Source organism: Cryptotermes secundus, unplaced genomic scaffold, assembly GCF_002891405.2.
Source record: "Cryptotermes secundus unplaced genomic scaffold, Csec_1.0 scaffold683, whole genome shotgun sequence".
Lineage (NCBI taxonomy): Eukaryota > Metazoa > Arthropoda > Insecta > Blattodea > Kalotermitidae > Cryptotermes > Cryptotermes secundus.
In genome coordinates, this window is record NW_019729903.1 from 1,078,303 (window position 1) to 1,100,921 (window position 22,619).

The 22,619-nt window shown below is 43.3% G+C and overlaps 1 protein-coding gene across 3 annotated transcripts in view; it reads right to left on the reverse strand.

The window, feature by feature from the left end:
* Window positions 1–1,318: 1,318 nt before the first annotated feature.
* LOC111865793 (paired box protein Pax-1) overlaps window positions 1,319–22,619 on the reverse strand; it is a 68,849-nt gene continuing 47,548 nt past the window's right edge. For 2 of the 3 annotated variants that reach the window (XM_023854084.2, XM_033751964.1), the window contains 2 exons: window positions 19,602–19,677; window positions 1,319–4,590 (listed from right to left, as the gene is read on the reverse strand). In XM_023854084.2, the coding sequence (XP_023709852.1) occupies window positions 3,740–4,590; window positions 19,602–19,632 (882 nt within the window). In that variant the 5' untranslated portion in view covers window positions 19,633–19,677 and the 3' untranslated portion in view covers window positions 1,319–3,739. The remainder of the gene's footprint in view (window positions 4,591–19,601; window positions 19,678–22,619) is intronic. The other variant, XM_023854085.2, reaches the window with a different exon arrangement.

Consider the following 22,619-nt stretch of genomic DNA (forward strand, 5'->3'; position numbering starts at 1 on the left):
AGTTCAGGGCTTCAACTCCAACAAAAAAAAATTCAAAATGTATACAATAACTTTTATTTACAGTTTTAAAAAAGGAACATTAAGAAATAAAGCAACAAAAAACAAATAATCAAGTTATAACAATGTTACAAATGCCCTATATTTTGTTCCACCCGTACAGTCCTGTCCAGAATGTGCAGTACTCACACAGAACAATACAGCCCAACAAACTCGCTAGCACACATCCATTTATACTGACGTCACTAATCGTTCTTCTGTGCAAAGTTAAGGTAACATATCGGGCAATTAAGTGCAGCGGTAACGCTCTAGAAGCGTATTCGAGGGGTGACTTGGTTCGAATTCTGAGATATTTCATGCATTTCCTCAGTACTTGAAAGCAAAAGCAGGGTGTTTCCTGGGTGAGCGGAGGAGGAGGAGAAATATTTACAGCGCTGTCAGCATATAGATTATATAGCGTCGATTCGTAGGATAATTGACGACTAACTAAATGGAAAAGATGTGAAAGCAAGCGATTGTAACCTAACCGAACTTCTATTCCGGAATTTGTTCGGAAGGACTAATAAAAATCACGAAGAACCTTAGACATGTAGCCGGTTCCCTGTCCACATTCCAACCAGAATATTTCCCCAATGCAGTCATCATGGAGTGACGACAGTGTGGGCAGGAAAATGTTTGTATTGTGTTGTATTGGAGAGGGTGGGTTTCCCCATGCACTTAGACCAACTGTTGGTCCATTGTGCGTCCCCCTATGATATTCTACCAGTCTCTATTCCCTACCGGTACTGGTGCGTGCCATCAGTCCCGACTCAGCCAGCGAGTTCGGCCTCTACTGGCTCAGCGGTATCTCGATGCTTCCCCCATCTACCAGAGGCGTTATAGACTACTTTAGGCGGGAAATGTCCTGAATTTGGCTCAGTGGTCCCCTTGGGAGATGAGGTTCTTTTACATGCCGTAAAGCTACGACACGGGACCCACGGCTTAAAGTCCCTCCCGGAGGACTTGTTCCCTGAATTTTTCCGCCCTTAAAAATTCCATGACCTCCGCCGGGTTTGAACCCGCGTAACTTGTGTCACGAGGTGGGAACGTTACCCCTAGACTACGGAGGCCGCTCCACGAAAATGTTAGTTCCTGAGTAAGTGTGAAAGTAGGCCGCTCCATAGCTCAAGCGGTTAGTCGCTGGCTTCCCACCGCGGCGGCCCGGGTTGGATCTCGGGTCTGGTCAAGTGGGATTTGTGGTGGATAAAGTGGCGCTGGAGCTGGTTTTCTTCGAGTACTTCGGTTTCCCCTGCCAATCTTCATTCTACCAAATTCCCCATCATCATAATCACCCGGGGCAGTCTACAATAGGCCAGTCAGTGACCGCCGTGCCGAGTGGACACAGTTGGACTCCAACCGCCACTAAGCGAAGTGTGGAAGTAAGAAATAGCTTACAGATATTTATACAGTTTTCTTACAAAATATATTACCAGTCTACAACTTGTTACAGAGACTCATTCTCAGTCGATGGCACGTGTTTCTCAAACGTTTATGTGATGTCTTACTGAACCACTGATCAGTCACGTAGCTAGCTGATTTACTGATAAATTACTGCTGGTCCTCGCCAGAACAGCCATTTTTGTTCCGAGTCCCAAGGGACTTATGACCACATTTGACTCCCTGACGGCTCTTGGAGCCTTCAGACTTAGTCGGTTAAGTCGTGTGGCTCTGCGGAAACAGCTCCATTAAGTCAATGGTTCATTAATAGGCAGCATCAAGTAGGGTGCATCGCGAAGGTTTGTGGCAGAGATGGCGAAATATATCTTATGATCATGTTTTTTAATAATATGACTACTATTTTGGGCATTGTCCATTGTCTTGAGTTTTTTTCAAAAACTTTTTCAGAAAAGGGATCTGTTTGTGTCAAGTAGTATAAAGGAAAAATGGTTCCTCCTAAGCTGGACCAGTTACAAAGAACGACTACCAACTACTGGCAGTAAAGATAATAAAATGATAAGGTTAATTTCCAGTTGTTCTTGCTTAATTAATCAGTCACCAAGTCATGAAGGCATGTGCGGCAGTCGAGTTATATCCAGCTCCACCACTATTGATCTCGGCATACGTTGCTGAGTGGTCAGCATCACGCCCCGGCCGCTTTACCCCCATTACATGTTACCCATTGTGTAGCAGGCTCATTTACTGACAGTGACATTAAATTTGTCCAGCACTGTAAAATATTATACTCCATAAGTATCATTTTACAATTTACAAAAATATTTGGTCATATATGTTCTCTGCCGTGGAAATTGAGGCGTTAGATTCCTCCAAAAAGCTGGTAACCGCTTACCAGACTATACGCTGTCACCAAGAACACTATTCAGTTCTCCGTGTCATAAGTAAAACGAATAAGGAATGCGTTTATCAATCTCAGAGAGAATTAGGCGACAAAATAATATTTATTGCAAAACCTTCTCTTTCTGAAGAAGGCAACCGGAACCGGAACACAAAAGCAAGCCCAGGAATTAACACACCCTTGTTCAATGCAGCAAGTTACATCACACGTAACTCAATTTCTTGTCATTAGTTTAGAAAAAAACGCTGTTCCTAAGAATTTATTGGGTTGAATTTTATGGATGATTTCTGTCACGACGCTCAGACTAAATAGTGTTGAATAGCAGGAAAATTATTGAATAATGAATTGTAAAGGGCGTTACATTTGTTTCGGGCTTAATTTGAAGCATTGCGCCAGAATTCTTCTAGAGGGAGTGAGGAAACCCATGAATAACCTCTATCATAATAGATCTCAGGACGGAGATTCGAACCCCAGAATGTCCCACAAGCGAAGCAAAAGTGATAACCACTAGATCACGGCATTCGCAGTAGGTCAAGGGACATACATATTCGGAAAAGTGCTTTTATTTAGTTTACAGACGGAGGTAAGCTGCGTTATGCCGCTTGTGCACCGAATCTTGTCCACCAGAGTTAACAGCAACACAAAAAGAACTAAGTTCCAATTATCTATTTCAAGATGGCGACCATACATGAATAAACTTAAATATAACATGTATCTCAAATTACAAAGCGACACTTCAGTTGGACTGTAACCGCTGCCTGATTAAAATACAGAATTCTAAAAATTGCTAGGTTTCTCAAACTAGCTGTGTTCCCGTCTTCAGGTAAAGCGCCTCTCACGAAGATCAGTTTTGCCTAATGACGCAACAAAATGGACTTTCTGCCTCTATTTTACCTGAAGAAGGAAAGAGACTATTCTCCGAAACGTGACAGTATTTTTTTTAATTTTATATTTTTATGAGAAAATAATTAAGTTAAAATGAACTGTCATAATAATAATAATAATAATAATACATCACTTTCATCAAATTTTAGAACAAAGTTTCTAAGACACAATTTAAACTCATTCTTATGAGACGCGCACAGTTTTCTGAAATGTGACGCCCTGTAGTCTGGAAGAAGTTTGTGAATGTTTCGAAGGAACGTGCCATTTCCACCTGCTGGTTCGACGAGTAAGCCAATCAGCAATCAAAGTGACGGCTCACTTTTCGACAATGAAGATGGAAGCAATTTGTTCCTCCGAAACGTTGGTGACCTCCTACCAGACTAAATGGCGTCACAGTCCTTCAGAGTGAGCGCCGTGATGGTCTCACACTCCATCCTCATATTACTGTTTATGTATGTCCCAATAACGAAGCACTCATTCCCACGCACACTCAAGTGCGAAGCTCTGTGGTGGTCTCGCCCGTAGCTATAGGTTCGTTGCCGGGCTCGCAAGGCCATGATGCCCGTTCATGACAGCAAGCGAAGCCGCTGGAGTCGCATTGCAGCTCTGTAAGTACATGTGATAATAATTGTAGTTCTGCGTCGGGTCGGGAGCCATGGTCACCTGTCCCGCAGTGGAGGGCACTGACGGATGCTGGACCGTGGGTCTGAACCCGGTGGCTGCAGCAGCAGCGGCGGCGGCGGCGTGATGGTGGGCGTTCGCTAGGATGTCAGAGACGGAGTGCGAACTTGGCCAACAGTGCGTCTGGGGCCCCCGTGGAGGTGCGATGCAGTGTGTGACAGGAGACGGAGGGGAGCCCACTCCAGGGAGCTTAGCGGGCACAGCCCCAGCCGCAGTCGCGTAGGGATATGTCGGGTAGATAGAATTATAGAGGTGAGGATGCTGGGAGGCACCTGAATGGTGATGGACCAGAGCACCTATCTTGTTCCGCAGTATCCGGCTTATGGAACTTACTGAAGGCACATTATACTTATCACAAACACCGTCTGATAACAGTCTGTCTCGAATCTCCCAAGCAAAGATACCAGGGTCCTTTTGTTTAAGTTCTTTGATATACGCCACAACTTTGGGTGTTGTAACCCGAGGCTTACTTCCGCCGATAGCTCCCGGTAAGATGGAGCCGGTCTCGTGGTACCGCGCCAGGATCTTGGACACACATCCGTGCGACACCCGTAGCTGTCGCGATATGTCACAGGGCCTGATCCCAAGTTGCGCCAGTTCCACGATCCGTAGGCGAACGGCGTTCGGAAGAGGTCGACCGTTCACGAACACGCCTCCCAGTTGATTCACCTCACCGTACTGCTGGCACTGCGCATCTAAAAAAAAAAACACAACAAACTGTTCGTCAGTGAACATAGAGCAGAATTTCCCAAGTTCTGACTCTCATTTCAGAGAGTTCCCAGGTTCCCACAGCAACAGACACGAACGCAACAATGGCATAGCAATAATTTCTGTGTGATCCGTGCAGAGATGTTATAACAGGAACGGTTTCGGACAGCTGCTCAATTGCAAAAGCGCCCAGTTCAAAGTCCGGCTGTGAAGAGAAGAATTTATGTGTGATATCTGGAGTGTGTAATTCAGTGATACTGTCGTAGTACTGCCAGGAAATGGTTAGTTGAGACTGTAATAGACTGAGAACATTAGGTGTGTGTGTGACAGTCATCTGTAAACTGCAGTCACGAGCCGTGAGTGTATAAGTGGTCAATAAATCGATTCACTAATCCAAACCCCATCTATGATCACTCATACACGTGACAATATACACGGCGCTATATAAACCGAGTTCATAATTACATATTGAGGGCACAAGATAGCGTAGTTGGTTGAAGCACTATGCTACAAGCCGGAAGGTCGTTGGTTTGATTTGGGATTAAGTCATTGGATTTTCAATTGGCCTACATCCTTCAAGCCGCACTTTGGCCCTGGGTCGAATCAGCCTCTAACAGAAATGCGTTTCAGGAATTTTCCTAGAGTTAAAGTTTGGCCGGCCGACGAGTAAGGCTGACAACCTCACCGCCATCTGTGAACCGATTTTCTAGAATATGTGGGTGCCTAGACATCTTACTACCCTATAGACTTCCATGGCCTGGTACAGGGATAGCTTTGCCTTTACATTACCTTTCTAATTACATACTGGTATAAAGACAAATCAAGTCTTGAATACAGTGAGATAAGAAGTAAAATGTATACTAATTGGAAAGAGAACGTTAAGACAAAACTTTATGTCGGATAAGTTGTTCTTCCTCTACATCCGAAGTCACGTGGCTGGAAACAAATATCGTGTTCAGTAAGGAAAATGGGGTGCTTACATATGCCGTCAGCTTCCATCGGGCAATACTGTAGGCGGAAGTCAGAGTTCGGTTGTGACGGACAAGGGAGACTGAAGCAACCCGAGCTGCAGGGGAGTCACTTGTCGGCTTGACGGCTGTACGGACCTGCCAGATGCTGTACCTCCTAACTACTTCCAGACCGTTCCAGACCGCCCTAGGAACAGCTTGAAACTGCGAAACATGAACTTGGAATTGTTGGACAGGAGACGAACACAGGTCACATACAGAAAATGAACAGACAGATTCTGAATGAAGCTGAGACGTCTCTTGCGATAAAACTAGACATGTGTTGCATGGACGTCGCTAGGAATACCTCCACGGGTGGGTGAAGGAGGGATAAGCCACAAAATCTTTTTAAAAATTTGCAAATAATAAATAATATTTTAAAATTATTTTTAAATTTATATTTATTATGATGGGGGACACGCGGTATCGTATTTTGTTGAGCCACTATGCTACAAGTCGAAAAGTCGGGGGTTCGTTTCTCAATGAGATCATTAGATTTTTAATTGAACTTAATTCTTCCAGCCGCACTATAGCCCTGGAGTGGACTGAGTCTCTGATAGAAAGGAGTACCAGGAAATTTCGTGGTGGGTAAAAGGCGGCCGGTGCGTAAGGCTGACAACCTTACCAACATCTGTGAGGCAATTGTAAAGAAAAATGTGGGAGCCTCGATGTCTCACAACCCTATGGCCCCCACGGCGTGTTTCAGAGATTTAGTACAATTCTTGTTTTTAATGCAGGGGGCAGATTCCTTAGGTTGAGGATGGAAGGCAAGACGTTAAAGAAATCTATGACTTACAAATCATAGGTAAAAGAGATGTAAGAAGACAAAGGAAGACACGGAGACTAGGCCAGAACATATTAATGACTAATACCATGAGGTGAAGGACAATTTTGAGTATTGTTTTCAAAACTCGAGAAGTAGGAAACAGACGCCTGGCTCCCACCACCGTCCTCCAGGACCTACGCGGTTTGTGTGCCGCTGTCCTCAAACTGCTGGGTGGATCTGATGTTATAACGACACAGTTTCGAGCGGGAAAGCGATTCCAGATTTGTCGCAGGATACACGGTGACTCTGTCACACAATACCAGCCCCCACGGAATTTGGCGGTGCGTGTTTGTGTAACATGATCCTGTCATTTAAATCAGTGTCAGGATGGAAGTAACATGAAAAGCCTGGCTCTCCCACAAGGCTGCCGGCATGTTGCGAACTTCTTTATAGTGACGGTTTTACGGCTCTGGCCAGGCACTGAAGGCAAATCGAGCTCTGAGCTACTGCTACTCCTGGTTACATGTCAGGGAGTGCCGTCCTCAGAAAGAATTCTCAGTCGCCCTGAGTGGCTTTTGCATTTTTATACAGTGAACCGTTTCCTCGCTGAGCGGCTTGGCATAACGGTAAAGCTCCGGACTCGCATTTGGGAGGTTCTCGCTTCGAACCTCGGCAGGAACACCGGCCATTCTGAATGAAGGGTTTTATGGTTCTCCTTAGTCCCTCCAAGCAAATTATGGGAAAATACTCGGATCAGGTCACAACATCTTCCTCCTAAACCCTTTTCAGTTCATCAGTCATTCTACCGTTCAGCGCTACATACCGAGAGAGTCAACCCATAAAGTATTCTAAGCACGCAACGTCGCCACGTTAGTAGAAATTTATTTTTATAAATAAAATAAAAGGGACAAGTGGTAGCACAGTTGGTTGTGGCAGTATGCTACAAGTCGGAAGGTCGTGGGTTCGATTCCCAAGGAGATCACTGAATTTTTCAATTGACCTAATCCTTCCACACTATCCCTAGATATTATTTCTGTTAGAGCCTCTGTCGATCCCAGGGCTGACTGAGGCTCTAACAGAAATAATATCCAGGGATTTTCCTGGGGGTAAATGGAGGCCGGCGAATGAGGTTGTTAACCGAAGCGCCACCTCCGAGCCAATCGCCTAGAAAATGTGGGGGCCTCGACTTCTCATAAACCTATGGACCTCCACGACCTCTTACAGGGATAGCTTTACCTTTATTTAGATAAAATCAAAAGCCTAATTTTTTAAAACTCTAACTTTCAAAGTTAGATTTACTTGAGTCACCCATTAGAGTATTATTATACTTAACACTTAGATTTATGTTAATGAAATTATTATTATTCCTATTATTATCATTTGTTTGCTTGTTTGTTTGTTTGTTTGTTTGTTTGTTTGTTTGTTTACTTTTCTACATTATTGTGTTTTCCCCAGTGCTTGCCTGTAATTTGCCTTTGACTTCATATTGTGTTTGTCTATAATGTAATTACTTTTATCTACCCTGTGTTCTGTCTGTAATTGGCCTTGCGGCCGTTGACTCGGCACATAAATAATAAAAAATTGAATTGAATTGAATTATTATTTTTAGTGGGGTGAGGTTGAGTCCACTCGGTACTGCGGCTACTGTTTAGCCTATTGTACCAGCCCCAGATGATAGATGATGATGACTTTGGAGCATCGGTGGAATGCAAATTGGCAGGGGAAACCGAAGTACTTGAAGAAAACCTCCCCAGTGCCACTTTGTCCACTACAAATCCCACATTGCCTGACCTGGGCTCGAACACGAGCCACCGTGGTGGGAAACCGGCGATTAATCGTCTGAGCTATGGTACGGCCCAGCAGTAAGTAACAAATTACGCTTCCCCTTATGTTTATGAGGCCGATTATGTAATTGACAGGTTAAGTTCATTTCAACACAAGGTTTGCATCGTATTGCCTTAAATTTGCAAAATTAAGAAATGATTTAAAAGGCCTATCCCTGTGTCTCAGTATTCCCCCCTATATTTCTATTAATAACCTTCCACAATCTGAAATTACTGCTGCCAGTCGAGTAACAGTTAATATTAGGACTTGTTTTGATTCACTCCCTGAATCAAGGTCCTTCAGCTGGCCAATAAATATCCCCGCATTTTAATGGTTCATTCTCATGTTTACATGAGCCTGACCTGAGCCAGATAAACCTTGTCCATGACGCCGTAACCCGGGGGAAGAAGCTGATGGCAGGCCAGGAATCTGTGCCCCGCCAGCTAGACTTTAATAAAAATCGAAATGGAAGAGAAGCGAAAGTCTGCCATAAATTAACACTAAGAACTAAAATTGTTAAATAAAGTAAGTTAAAGATGTCCCTGTGTTTAACTAATTCAGCACTAAGCAATGAAAGCGCATGGAGGAGTCGATGTATAGACCCATGTGTTCTTGACCTCGGCACTAACTGGAGCTGAGTGGTCAGCTCCGTGCCCCTGTCACCTTACCCCCGGTACCCATTGGATATGAGGCTGGGTGTGCCCCAGAGGCAGTTTGGACGACATGGAGAAGAGAAACTTCATTTCCCTACCTGGACTAGAACTCTGACCCTCGGTCGACAAGCCCGTAGCCAACCGCTATACCAGCTACGTTATCCCGGCTCCCCCGAGAGTTAAAACTGATTTTTCAAACTAATATTCTTCTAAGTTGAATAAACCAGGGAGATCAGTAAATATATTTCTAAGGTTTCAGCCAAAGATTGAAAGCAAATCTTATGGCACAAATGTTAAGTCTCTGGACTTTACCTATTCTCCTGTTTTCATCCAAAACATGGTCATGTTTTTTGTTTAAAAACACAAAGTTTCGGAGACTGGAGTCTCTTTTCCTCCGTGTTGTGTTCCTAAATAAAAACAGGACGATGGGTGATATCCAGAACTATATTCTTTTACTAATACATATCATAGCCACAAACATTTAGATCAAATCATAAGCCTCCGGAAACTGGCTGCCTCTCCTCCGAAAAAAAGTCCTGGTAATGTTTATGATCATATCCACAAGTTCACGTCACGTTCCTCTACGTTCTGTTTCTATATTCTTGCCGCCCATTCCTAGAGTTCTTAAGGGATCTCTTCCCTTGTGCTTCACCAACTAAAATTTTGTAAACATTTGTAATATCCCTCTGTTCTCCCCAAACTTTTTCGCTCTTTCTGATTTGATTATCCCAATACTGTTTAACGATCAAGTCAAGGAGGGTGAGATGGGCAGGGCTTGTAGCACGAATTGGAGAAGAGTAATGCATATAGGAATTGGAGGGAAGCCAGATGGAAAGAGGCCACTAGGAAGACCAAGACATAGGTGGGTGAACAGTAGTAAAAGGGGTCTTAGAGATCCATAGGGACCAGTAAAAGGCACGGTAATGAACCTTCGGTTTCCGTAAAATGCTGGGAAGTTCTTGAGTAGCGGCACAATTGGCAGCTTTTCAAGGACGGCTCGGCTCCATGAGTGAGTGTGCGAATAATATTTAAGGAATAATACAAATTACGAAGCTCCTCATTTAAGATTTGCACGATTTTCAGTACCCTACGCTCACTTCCCCTCGGTTAGATCCAAATATTTCCAACCCACTATTCTCAAACACCCTTAATCTATGTTTTTCTTTTATGGTGATGGAAAAATTATCACATCCACCTAAAAAAATAGGTAAAATTATAAACGCCCAAAATACGTAATTAATATTGTAGCATGTCGAGTTTTTGCTAAGTAATGACTCTGTAAACAACACCCGTTGCTATGCAACAGGTTCCTGTCACGCACTAATGGACTAACTGGGAATTGACGTTCTCTGTGCGGTTCGTGTAACAGCTGCGTGATTCAACAATAAAAGAACTATTGGAAGCCGTGTTTTCTATGCGGTCCGTGCCGAAGACAAGCATAGAATTTAGTTGTGAGAAGTTGCCGGCCAGTAAGGACGAACACAGAAGTTGAGGGATCTCCGATGTTGGAAGCTTTTACCAGACAACGACTGGTGAAGACATATCAGACTGATGTGTTGTAGTGAACTGCTGAGTGTATGGATTAGCAACAAGATTATATTTACTTGTAGTTACGATCTGTAAGTTTTCAATAAATCTAATTACCAATATGAACACCGTCTATAGTCACCTTATCACGTGATAATATATTTTTTTGATCAACACGAATTCAAGAACACGGAATATATTAAAGGAAAATAACATACAGTTCCTTAAACAATCATATTCCTCTGAATATACTGCACAGTGTGTCTAAGGAGACAGATGGGATCACGTATATTGTGTTTACATAAAGACATAATTAAACAGAACACGATTTAAATAAACCCTGCCTTGACACCCAGAGGAGCGTCACCAACACATGCGACTCAGCACCGTGCTTCCAGCCAGCCTTGTACAGCCACAGCAAGGCCAGAGGTCCGCACGAGATAAATAGTGGCCTCATGTAGAATATGAGGTTCTCACAGAGGTGATTATGAACAGTTCTGTCATCTGGTATATAACACCGTGTAGTCCGGAGAAGGCGAACCAACGTTTCGGAGGAAAATATCGCCTTCCTGCTCTGCCTATTCTTTCCATGTTGATTTATTTCCTGGCTTACACTTCGATTCTGAATATAGAGGCGATATGTACTCTCGTAAGGTCGATCGACATTCTCGAGAGTGCACGGCGATATATCTCAAAAGATAAAACTTTTCAGGCGACTTCGACGTGAACAACCCGTAACACATACTAGTGCTTATTCTTCTAGGTAAACGTATAGCTATCCCTGTGCTTAGTTAATTGAGCATCATGCCATGAAGACTTTTCTTGACCTCAGCACTGTATAGAGATGAGTGGTCAGCTTACCGCCGCGGCCTCCTTACCCCGGGAGAAAGTGCCCCCGGTACCCATTTGAGAGGAGGCTGGGTGGACCCCAGAGCCGGTCTGGACACTATGAAAAGAAACATCTCTTACTCCGGCCAGGATTCGAACCCCAGTCCTCCAGCCCTTACCCGGTCGCTATACCGGCTTTCTTCCAACAAAGATCCTTTATATAAAACATAAGCACCATCATCGTAAATACACGAAGTCTATATCTGAAATTAGACGGCGCTGTGTCAATTGTACTGAGCACATTGACTCAAACAGACATTTAGTTTATTTTGCTACGCTGGTCTTCCAGATTATTTAGCGTTGAAATGTAGAACGATTAATAAATAATTTATTATAATGGATTTGCAAGGAAGTGGTCGTGACCAAATCACGTTAGTTGTATTATCTCGACATTTTCCTGGAGGGCTTGAGGTAAACCACGATAAACCTCATTCAGGCTAGCCTATGTCCATTCCGAGATTCGAAACTAGCGCCTCTCGAATACGAGTCTATACCTCTACACCAACCTATCGGGTTGCTCAAGAGGTTCAGCAAATGAGCAGTTTGAATAGGGTCGGGAACGTCATAATTCTGAGGACTTCAGTGGCTTTCCCCAATATCTTACATCAAGTTTTGAGATAGTTCTCATTAGTCCAGGACTGCGTCCTTCCACAACATTCATAATTTATTATCCATTATTATCCTACCAGCCTACGCTATGTAGACTCAGTGCTGACAGCCTCGTTAAATTGGCTGCAATATATATGTATATGAACCAATTGCGGTGAAATTTAGTATGGGATATATGCACCAAAATTCGAATTCTATAACAGAACGTGTTATAGAATCTGCATCTAAGTTCAAAATGTATTTCAAACCACTGATAGCTGTAAGAATACCCCTAGTATTTGTATAAAACTGATATACAGCGAAAACCTAGGTTTTTAAATACCTCTACCACATCTAACTTTATGCAGATTACGTGGTGGAAGAAAAAAAAACTTTTCTAGATAAGATTTAAAACATTGGGACGATGGTACATTAATATAAATATTATATTTCTGGACATTATCAATTGTTCTGTTTTTATTTAAAACATAACTTTTCGGAGACAGGATTCTGTCTCCGGAGATAGGTAGATAAGGACTGCATCGCTTTGGCAGAACTGAGTAGGTTTTACATGAAGACGGAGACAGAATCCGGTCTCCGAAACGCTGTGTTTTAAATAAAAACAGGACGGTGGATAATGTTGAGAAACGAAATATTTGTATTGAACTATTCTTCTGCTGTTTCCCTTGCCATTAATCTTAGCACTCTCTCATCGTCCGCATATCTGTACACCAGTGACACTAAACAACCTTCTGATGGTTCACTCTTTCTACGTTAGCCCCTGTGTAAGGGAGCCGATGACCTCACATACAACAGGTGCACATGCCTGAACGTGGGATTCAGAGCCCCGGCCGCTTACCGAGCTCGAAATGACAGCTGTACAAATGGACCCCTAAGCCAGAGATCACGAGTGAATCAATACAAGTCATTAACATTACACTAAGAGTTGAAATGAACAATTTAAATTATACGTCACTGAGTTGTATGCGGTAACGTGGTTGGTTAAGGTTGCTACAAGCCGGAAGGTCGCGGGTTCGAGTCCCTATGAAGTCATTGGATTTTTCACTTGAACTACTCCTTCCAGCCGCACTATGGCCCTGGGGTAGACTCAGTCTCTAACAGAAATGAGTACCAGGAATCCTTCTGAGGGTAAAGGGTGGCTGGCTCCTAAAACTGACAACTTCACCGCCATCTGTGAGCCGATTATCTATAATATGTGACAGCCTCGACGTCTCACAACCCTATGGGCTTCCGTGGCCTGTTACAGGGATAGATTTACCTATGAACTTACACCACATGACCCTATATTGTGCAGGATTTGGACTTAAATAAGTTAAAGGTAAAATTACCCCTGTCCTAAATTAAGCACTTCGTCAAGAAGACATAAATTGCGGGGAGCTGAAGTACAAAAAATAAACTCCTTGGCTTGAGTCCGCAAGCGAACTATATCGACCGAGCGACCGTCGCTTGTCGGCGAAGTTAGTGCCAACTTTAGCGGATGGAGGGTGTCGCGTGGTCAGCGCAACGAATCACCACGGCCTTTAATTTCTGTTTTCTAGACCGAAGTCTCTATTTCCTTGAAATAGCTCCTCGATTATAGTCACGAGGCAGAGTGAACCCCGTTTCAGACCCACTACTTCTCAGAAAATCTAGTAGCGCCGGGAATCGAGCCCGAGACCTCTGTAATTGTAATCAGGAATTCTCAAAGGCGGTCAGTTGAAAGTACAGCTCCACATATTCTTAATCTTAGTATAGATGGAGGTAAACGGTCTGCTTCATGGCCTGCTTTGCACCCACAGAAAGAGCCCCCGGTATCTGTTACATTGTTGCGTATGTCAATGAAAGCACGTGGAAACCGTTTAGTTCTCCTTGAATATTTCAGTAATAATTTCTATTTGAGCAATATTCATTTGTCTTGCACTTACGGCCTTCTACTTGTATCCAATACGCATATTGCTAAATCTGTCTCTTCATTTGATAGAAGTACGGCCCTTGAGTTGCGTTTGGTTTTATTATGTTCTTGGTACAAATGAGGTGTGGAAAAAGAGACAGCCACAGAGCAGCAGGGCTGAAGGCAAGAACATCGAAAGAATTATGTCCTGACATTCCACGAGCAGGGTCGCGCTTTGATGTAAGATCATTTTACTGAAGGATTCACACCAGAGAAACACGCTAACAAACAAATGAGGGTAAAAGGTATGTAAAAATATCTCTCGCAAAACACAGCCCTTAGCTTAAGAAACCGTAGGCCTATGTATTGTCTGTCTAAAATAACAGTGAGAGTGCATGGTGCGACAAGTAGGCAAACTTACGGGACAAAGTCCTGTATATATTCAACAACACCTCCATCTATGAAGAGAAAAATAGGCATCATGATCGGTTGATGACATAGACATTCACTTCAGCATTATGAAGTTATTAGATCCTATTTTCAACGTAATTCCTGCATTCTTACACCGGTGGAAAATTAAAATATACGTGTGGCATGTACAGCCGTTGCTTGGCAACGACCGCGAGATAAACAAATATGCAAGAGCCATTACTTAATACCAGCTTCGCAAAAACGACATATTCCCTCTGCAATAGATGAACTGCAACAATGAGGAACGGTGTTTTCTGTGCGGTCCGAGCCTAGATGTTATAGGTAGAACAGGTCTTCAATTTAGTCAGGTGAGCTGGCGTCAATCACAAGAGTGGGAGGTTGGTTTGAGAAGGCTGCCAGCCTGGGAGTTAGTGAGTGCAGTGTAGAGAAGTGAAGGATTAGTGAGTCAGAGAACTGCAGTTAAGTCATTGTGAGCTGCTGCTGTTAGAAGCTGGTAGCTGAGGCACAGGGTCAGTTCGGAAACCTAGAGCAAGGGTAATATCCGCCGTTGGAATCCATTACTAGACAACGACTGGTGAAGGCACAACAGACTGAGAGGACTTAGCACGTCCTGTAATGAACTGCAGTATGTGTGAATTAGACATAGTGCTATACTTGCTTGTAGTAAGGTAAAGTTGTCCCTATGTTTAATTAATTAAGCACTACGGCATGAAGACATATGGAGTAGTGGATGTATAGATCCATAGTTTCTTAACCTCGGCACTAATTGGAGCTGAGTGGTCAGTTTCACGCCCCAGCCACTTTACCCCCGCTGAAATATGTCCCGGTACCCATTGTATAAGAGGCTGGGTGGGCCGCAGAACCGGTCTGAAAGACGTGGAAAAGAGAAAAATTTTGACCCTACGGGGACTCGAATTCCAACCCCTCGGTCGTCCAGCCATAAAAAGTCTCTATACCGACTACTCTATCCCGCCCTTAGAGCTGCTTGTATTTACAATCTGTAAGTGGCCAATAAGTCCAATTACCAATCCAAACCACGTCTATAGTCATTCATACACGTGACAATATTTACAGAGGTTTCTTTCATCCGCAATATTGCCTACACGAGGTATGACATATTATGAGTACATAGACTTTACGGAGGTTCTGATTTCCATCCTAAGCTGAAAATAAAGTCTATTAAATTTCCGATGATGATGATGATGATGAAATCAACGACGTGCTTGTTGCCTGCTTCATGTTGCTTTCTTTCTTGGCTTAATCTTCAAACCTGAAGATACAGGTGATAAGTTCCTCCGAAACGCCACTTGACTTTGAATGCACCGCATGGCGTTATATCCCAGAAGACAGAACCGCGACAATCAGTCATTTCCTCGGCATTCCAACGTAATAACTTCAGTGACTGACAATGTCCTATAGCAATGCTTGTCAGCAAAAATTTTAAGCAATTAATCAATTCTGAGGGATCTTTTTAGAAAGACCGTGGAGGACTAACAGTGCTTCTTTTTATTTCATTTACGACTTCAAAATAGGGTTGAAGCCGTTCCGTTTAATAGTGTTGTGGCAACTTCTCGGCATACCACGGATATACCATTAAGGCTTCCGTTGTTCCAAAGCCAAGAATACATGTCTGAAAGAAGGATGGACTCATTCTTAGTAGGAGCAAGTGAGACTGCAGTGGAGAGGGGCGTTCAGAGAACACAGACGTATAGCAACGGCTTCCAACACAGAGAAATCTCTTAAGTCGAATGGTCGAGTTTTTTTTTAAAAAATGCCAATTTTCAGGTCACGGAACAGGCAATTTGTAGTGGCGAGAAAGTTAGTAGTTGAGAGAAATTATATAAAGGTGGCTACTGATGGCGAGACTTAGATTCTCTGCTGTCTCTTTGTTTCTTTTTCCTTCTCCTCTCCTGCTTTCCGAATACTAGCGACTGGCAAAGAATGCGACCTATCAGAAAATAAATGGATTCATAAAGCAGACTCCATCTCTCTTTAGGCGATTATTTTACAGTGTTGTGAGTAAAGTCGCCACTTCTGTGGTCTAGTGGTCAGAGTTCCTGCCTACAAATCCAGAAGTCCCGGGTTCGATTCCCGGCGCTACCAGATTTTCTGAGAAGTAATGAGTCTGGAACGGAGTCCACTCAGCGTCCTGAGGATAATTGAGAAGCTACTTGAATGTAAAAATGGCGACTCCGGTCTAGAAAACCGAGATTAACGGCCGTGAGAATCCGTTGCGCTAACCACGTGACACTCTCTATCCGAAAAGGTTACCACTAACTTCGCCGACAAGCGGCGGTCGCTCGGTCTGTATTGTTCTCTTGCGGACTACAGGTCACGGAGTTCGTATTTTTTTGTTTTCTTTTGTGAGGAAAAGAAAAAAGGCAAAGTTGCTTAATTAATTAAGCATCACTCTTTGAAGACATTTGGGGGGAGTGGAGGTATAGTTTCACCATTCTTGACCTCAGAACTAGATGAAAGTAAATGGTTAACTTCACGTTCCGGCCGCTGTAATCCTAGGTACCCATTGTATAGGAGGCTGTGTGGGCCCCAGATCCGGTCTGGACTCCGTGAGAAGAGACAATTTCTGGAATCGAATCCAGGCCGCCAAGCCCGTTGCTATACCGAGTGAGTTCCTAGGTTATAGCGTCGATTGGAAGGATAATTGATAAATTATGAAATGGGATTATATGATGAACTGGTTGCAAGAAAATAGGAATACGTATCTAATTCAGTTTCCGGTACCGGTGATGTGTTTGATCCATTCCAAGTAACATATTACCTCTTAGACAGTAACTTACTGCATTCACTGATTGGCTTCGTTTTACTAATTAACTATAACGTTCAAGGCCAAAGACTGTGACCGGATGCCGAAGAAAGAGACGCTTACCGACTGAAGCAGTTCCTCCCTGGTAATTCCTGGATCCACTACACCGACGGAACACGCCGAATTAGTCGCCAGGAACTCCGGCTGCTGCCGACTTAAGGCCAAGATATGTCACGAACGTCATCTCCTCACTTGGCCGTATAATGTCATGACACGGGCGTACGAACCGTACGCAAGGGCCATCTGTCTTTCTGTACAGACACACGAGTGTTACTGAGACATCAAACGTTCATATCCTCCTTATATCGGATGTAAAATTCTCACAGCGGTTAACGAGAAGCTTACTGGCACACGTATTAGTGACTATAGACGGGGTTTCGATTGGTGAATAAATGTATTTACCTCTAACAGGTCGTAACTACAACAATACTGCTGATTTCCATACTGCAAATCACTCCGCGCTGAGTCTTCTCAGTCTGCTTTCACTAGTCGTTTATTGGTAACATCTCTCAGTAATGAGTATTCCTTTGCAATACTTTCATTACACTTTTCCTGCTAAAGAATTTTAACAATAGAGATTCTCCAGCTTCCGTGTTCACACCGTTGCCCCCTGGTTAACACACCACACCTGAACTCTTAACTGAACTGTAGCGCCAATTGTCTTCAAGGTAACCCCTCGGCACGGATCACGCAGATAACGTAGTCCCTCTATTATTGTAGAGCAATGGTCGCGGTGCGGGATACACAAATAGCACTGTTCCTCTATTGTTGCGTGCATGTTGCGGCCGTTAGCTAGCGATTGCCGCTGTTTATAGAGTCACTGCTCAGCAACGGGTCTAGTATACGCCACACTATGTTCTTTTGGTGCAGTTTGGCGAAGGCTGACGTTTCGGAGGAACATACCGTCTACATTGTAAGGGTGGAAGAAAAAGCCAAATTTGAAACCAGCACAGGTGGACGGCAGCTGTGATTTCTTCCGAAAGGTCGGACTGTCTCTGAACTACATATTTTTGCAACACAGAATACCGTAATCTTCAAATTCCTTTTATGACAAAATATTGGTTTAAGGATTAGCTGTTAGCGAGAAAGGTTGCTCACCTTATAAGCTACAAGTAAGATACGTTCTAGAACCGAGTAGACCTGTATAATCGTACATATTGTCACATGAAGGAACGACTATAGACAGGATCTGGATTGAACTGAGCTGGATTTACTGAACACTTAGAGAACGAATACGCAACAATAGAAAACATCCATTGGTAAACAATGGATGTCTTTTCCGTGAGGTCCGACCCGAGGATATATAATAGGCCGCCAACAATGTGGAGAGGGGTCGAATACCTCTACAGTAGCCCTGTGACTAGTAGGAGGAGAAAAAAAGAGATATCCCGAATCTGGGGCCGTAAAATATGGTCGCAAGTCCCACGGGACTGGGAACAGAGAATGACTGCGCTAGCAGTACCAGAAGCAATTGTAAACGACGGTCCCGTCCTCTCGTCAAAGAGAGCACCCCACCTCAACATACCCGCAACTGTCTAACAGAAATAAAAATCTGGTCGTAAGCCCAAGATAGGTGCTTTAATCCAAGGGAGACTGACCGACTGACCGTCGGTCGTAACATAAGACTCGCAGTTCATTTGGAAGTTAGAATAGTACCAGAGTACTTGATTAGTGTAGTGAAGTCAGAAGTCGAGAGTGTTCAGTCGATGATAGTGATTTGTGAAATGTAACAAATTGTATACAGGTCCAATAAATTTCATCATCAAATACAAAACCCGTTTTATAATTCATGCACTCCCCTAATATGTGACAATATTTGTGGAGATGTCATGGCATACATTCCGGTGAAAATGGACCAAAGTTTGCGAAGACAGTATTATCTCCAATCTCAGAGTTTAGGATGGCTAAGGTGAAAAAGAATTCATGTAGGATTTTGGTGGTAACGCCAGAAGGAAAGAGGCCACTAAAAAGACGAAGATGTAGATGGGTGGATGTCTATTAAAATGGGTTTTAGAGATAGAGGATGGGGTGGTAAGGACTGGCTGGAACAGGCTCAGGATTGAGACCAGTGGATGGTTCTGGTGAACACGGTAATATGCTTTTTTATTCCACAAAATGTTCAGAAAATTGTTAGTAGCTGAGAGACTGGCAGCTTCTCAACAAGGGCTCAGCTCCATAGACTTAATTAGAAGCACTCCAACGCAAGAAACAGAGAAGGACAGCCTTCTACCGGCTACTATTTTGAAATGAAGTTTCGACAGACTAAACAGTGGCCAACACATGCCAGGAAGTCCAAGTGGGGACACCAACCGTAATAATTTATCCCAAGGCAGTCTTGAGTTACAAGTTGCCCCACGACTTAGAAGTGTCTGTCATTCCCATATTTTTAAGTACCCCTTACCTGAAGAAAATTATTGCGGAAGCGTGAAAAATCGCTGCCTTAAAAGAAAATCACGGGCACAAAGGCACTTTCTCTGTGTTTCTTGACGTGGAAGATGCCAGCAGAATGAACACTTGATATGGTTGACTCCACTGAGATAAGGATTGTAGAGTGTATATGGGTTAAAACCGGGCTTTAATTTACAGTGCGTCACTCACCCTCTCTAACTGAGACTCCAACCACTGCCATGATGTTTACTGCTGTACTTCTCACGAGAGAGCCAAAAGACCAGAACTGGAATCAGGGTTTCTAATTTTATAATTTGCTAAAATTGTCGTGTAAGAAATATCTTAAACGAACTCACGTTTAGGATTTTGTGACAGATATTTCGGATTTTTCCTTTGTGGGCTGTTAATAGGCGTATTATTCGAATTTATTTTCATTTTCTTTGATTTATGACCTCTTTGGGAGTCTGTCATATAAAATGTCACACTTAAAAATAGATGTTTATTTTGTACAGAAATTACTGTGTTTCTATTTTGATGAAGGTAAGTCAAAAGGTTAATGGTAAAGTTGTGTCTGTACTTAACTAATTAAGCACTACTCCATGAATACGTATGGGGGAGTGGATATATAGATCCAGGTTTTCCTGACCTCGGCACTAGTTGGTGGAGAGTGGCAAGCTTCAGGCCTCGGCCGCTTTACCCTCAGCGAAATAACTCCCTGTACCCTGTGGATAGGAAGCTTGGCAGGTCCCAGACCTGGCGTGGATGACGTAAGGATGAGAAAATTCTTCACCTTACCGGGACTCGAAGCCCGACCCCTCGGTCATCCAGTCTGTAAGATTCTTAATGTACTTGGCGAATTGGTGAAGATTACAAGTTGTGAAGCTCCTCGTTATGAAGTTTTCTCCAGCCACTGATTATTATATCCCTCTTCGGTCAAATATTTTTCTCAGGACCCTGTTTTCAAGCACCCTTAGACAATGTTCCTTCATTAATATAAGAGACCGAGTTTTACACATATATAAACTTTGTAATGACATCTAAAATTATTACAATATTTTACACATGAATTCCTTTCCCTCAAGGTTTGTGTACGAATCTAAATTTGGATAACTTAAGTCCCTTTAAGAGTAGTTCGATGCTTGAAGTCTGTATGTTTACGTGAAATAATTGAGTGTGTCTGAAGAGACTTCAGCTGATAGCCAGAACCCGGTGAACTTATTACTTTCCAACCCCTCACATTCCCACAGCGTTACCGCACCCCAAAGTGAGGGATGGATGTTCATTCCTCTGTCACTCCTGTATCCTGCCGACCCTCTTGTCAGTTGCCCGTGGCGGATGTCTCAGATAGTGACGCCTGGCTTAGAACTCGGTCCCGCCTTCCAAGTGTCGGCTAAGATTTGTTACAGTTCATTCTTGCTGCCAATCTATTTCAGTACTTGAAGCAATTATAACGCATCCCTATACTGACGAAACGATCCAACTGAAGAGCGGCCCAGGTCGCCCTGGCGCTCTCAATTTCCCGAGCTGTACATTTCCAACTTGAGCTCGTAGAGGTGACCAATCTCAGCCACAACACAATAAAGGTTTTCATTTACTTCGTGGTGAGATACTCTAAATCAAAGGTTCCCAAAGTGGGCTGTACCGCCCCCTAGGGGGCGATGGGAATACACAGGGAGGGGGGGGGCTGTGGCCGTAAGCCCTTCCGTGCGTTTTTCTTTTTTCGCTTATGGGATTACCTAGGGGGCCTCTGGAGTTAGACCCCTATGAGCGCTATTTTTTCACTTATTGGATTACCTAGAGGGGGCTCTGGGAGACAAAGGGGCTCTGGGGGTAAGCCCTTCCGTGCGTTTTTCTTTTGATAAATAAAAATTGAAGTGACTTTAAACCAGACTTGGGAAACTGGTAACCCTTCATCAAGCCCATCCATCGCATTGAGAACGCACTATCAGTGAAGTGCCTTATTTTATTGTATTATCTTCCTTAGTGAGTTGTGTAAACCGCTATTCCGAAAAACGCTTTTTATAGAGTAAGGCAGGGTGCACTGTGGATAAGTTGACGGAACCAAAGGGGCGCTGACCAGAAAATTTTGGTAACCACTGCTTTAAATTTCAGAATTCGAATCCCGATAGGGTCAAGAATTTTCTCTTCTCCAAGTCGTCCTGACCGGCTCTGGGGTCCACCCAATCTTCTATCCAATGGGTAATGGGTACTCTTACCCCAGGGGTAAAGCGGTCGAGGCTTGAATCTGACTACTCACCCTTAGCTAGTGCGAGGTCAAGAAAGTGTTGATCTATACATCCACTACCCCATAAGTCTTCATGGTGTAGTGCTTAATTAGTTAAGCACAGGGGAAAACTTACCTTTTTTTTTTTGACACTACAGCCCCAGTGGGCCTAGGCCTACCTCCATGAACAACCTTACCTTTAGCTGCTCTAAATTAACCTAAAATTACATATGTATCCCACAGTTAGGCTTAAAAGTGTAGGACTTGAATTTCTCACAGCGGTGTTTGTGAATGGTTCCAGCTTCTGCAACATAACGCCGTGTAGTCCGATGAAAACCAACCGACGTTCCGGAGGAAGATGTCGTCTCCATCTTCAGGGTCGACGAATGAACCAAGCAAGAAAGCAACTTGATGCGAGGAGCAAGCAGAATAACAGAGTATGTGCAGTGTCTTTGTATACTGATTTTCTTACTTACGTTATTAGTGCAAATTCTATCAGTATGTGATTTCAAGGGTTGTCCGAAGTCTGAATTTTGATCTGCTCGGCTGACATGCATCTGTCAAAGCGGAGGTGCACTTCAACTTCACAGCACCCAATTCCGAGAAAACTGATTTACAAAGATGTGTAAAGGTAGAGGTGGATTTTAATTTCAGAGCTGCTCCCCTTACGCTCGAGTGTTTATCCTTTGGTAGTCGTTCCCAGAAGAGAGAGGGATCCCTCTTTGACAATTGTCGGGACAAAACAGATTTAATAGATCCTATTTTAAATTACCTCAGTACAAAATGGGAACACAGTCTTGGTCAAATAGGAATGGGCGAAATTGCCTGCTGATTCTGATAAAATGTAAACAAGTTACTGACTTGCATCTTCAAGTTATCGAGGAATTAAAACTGAATTATTTTAAAGTTTAAAATCATTTTTAGTATTTCATTAGAAATTCGTCTAAAAATTAGTATTTTATTAAAAATTTAAGTCATAAATCCAAACATATTCAAATTTGGAG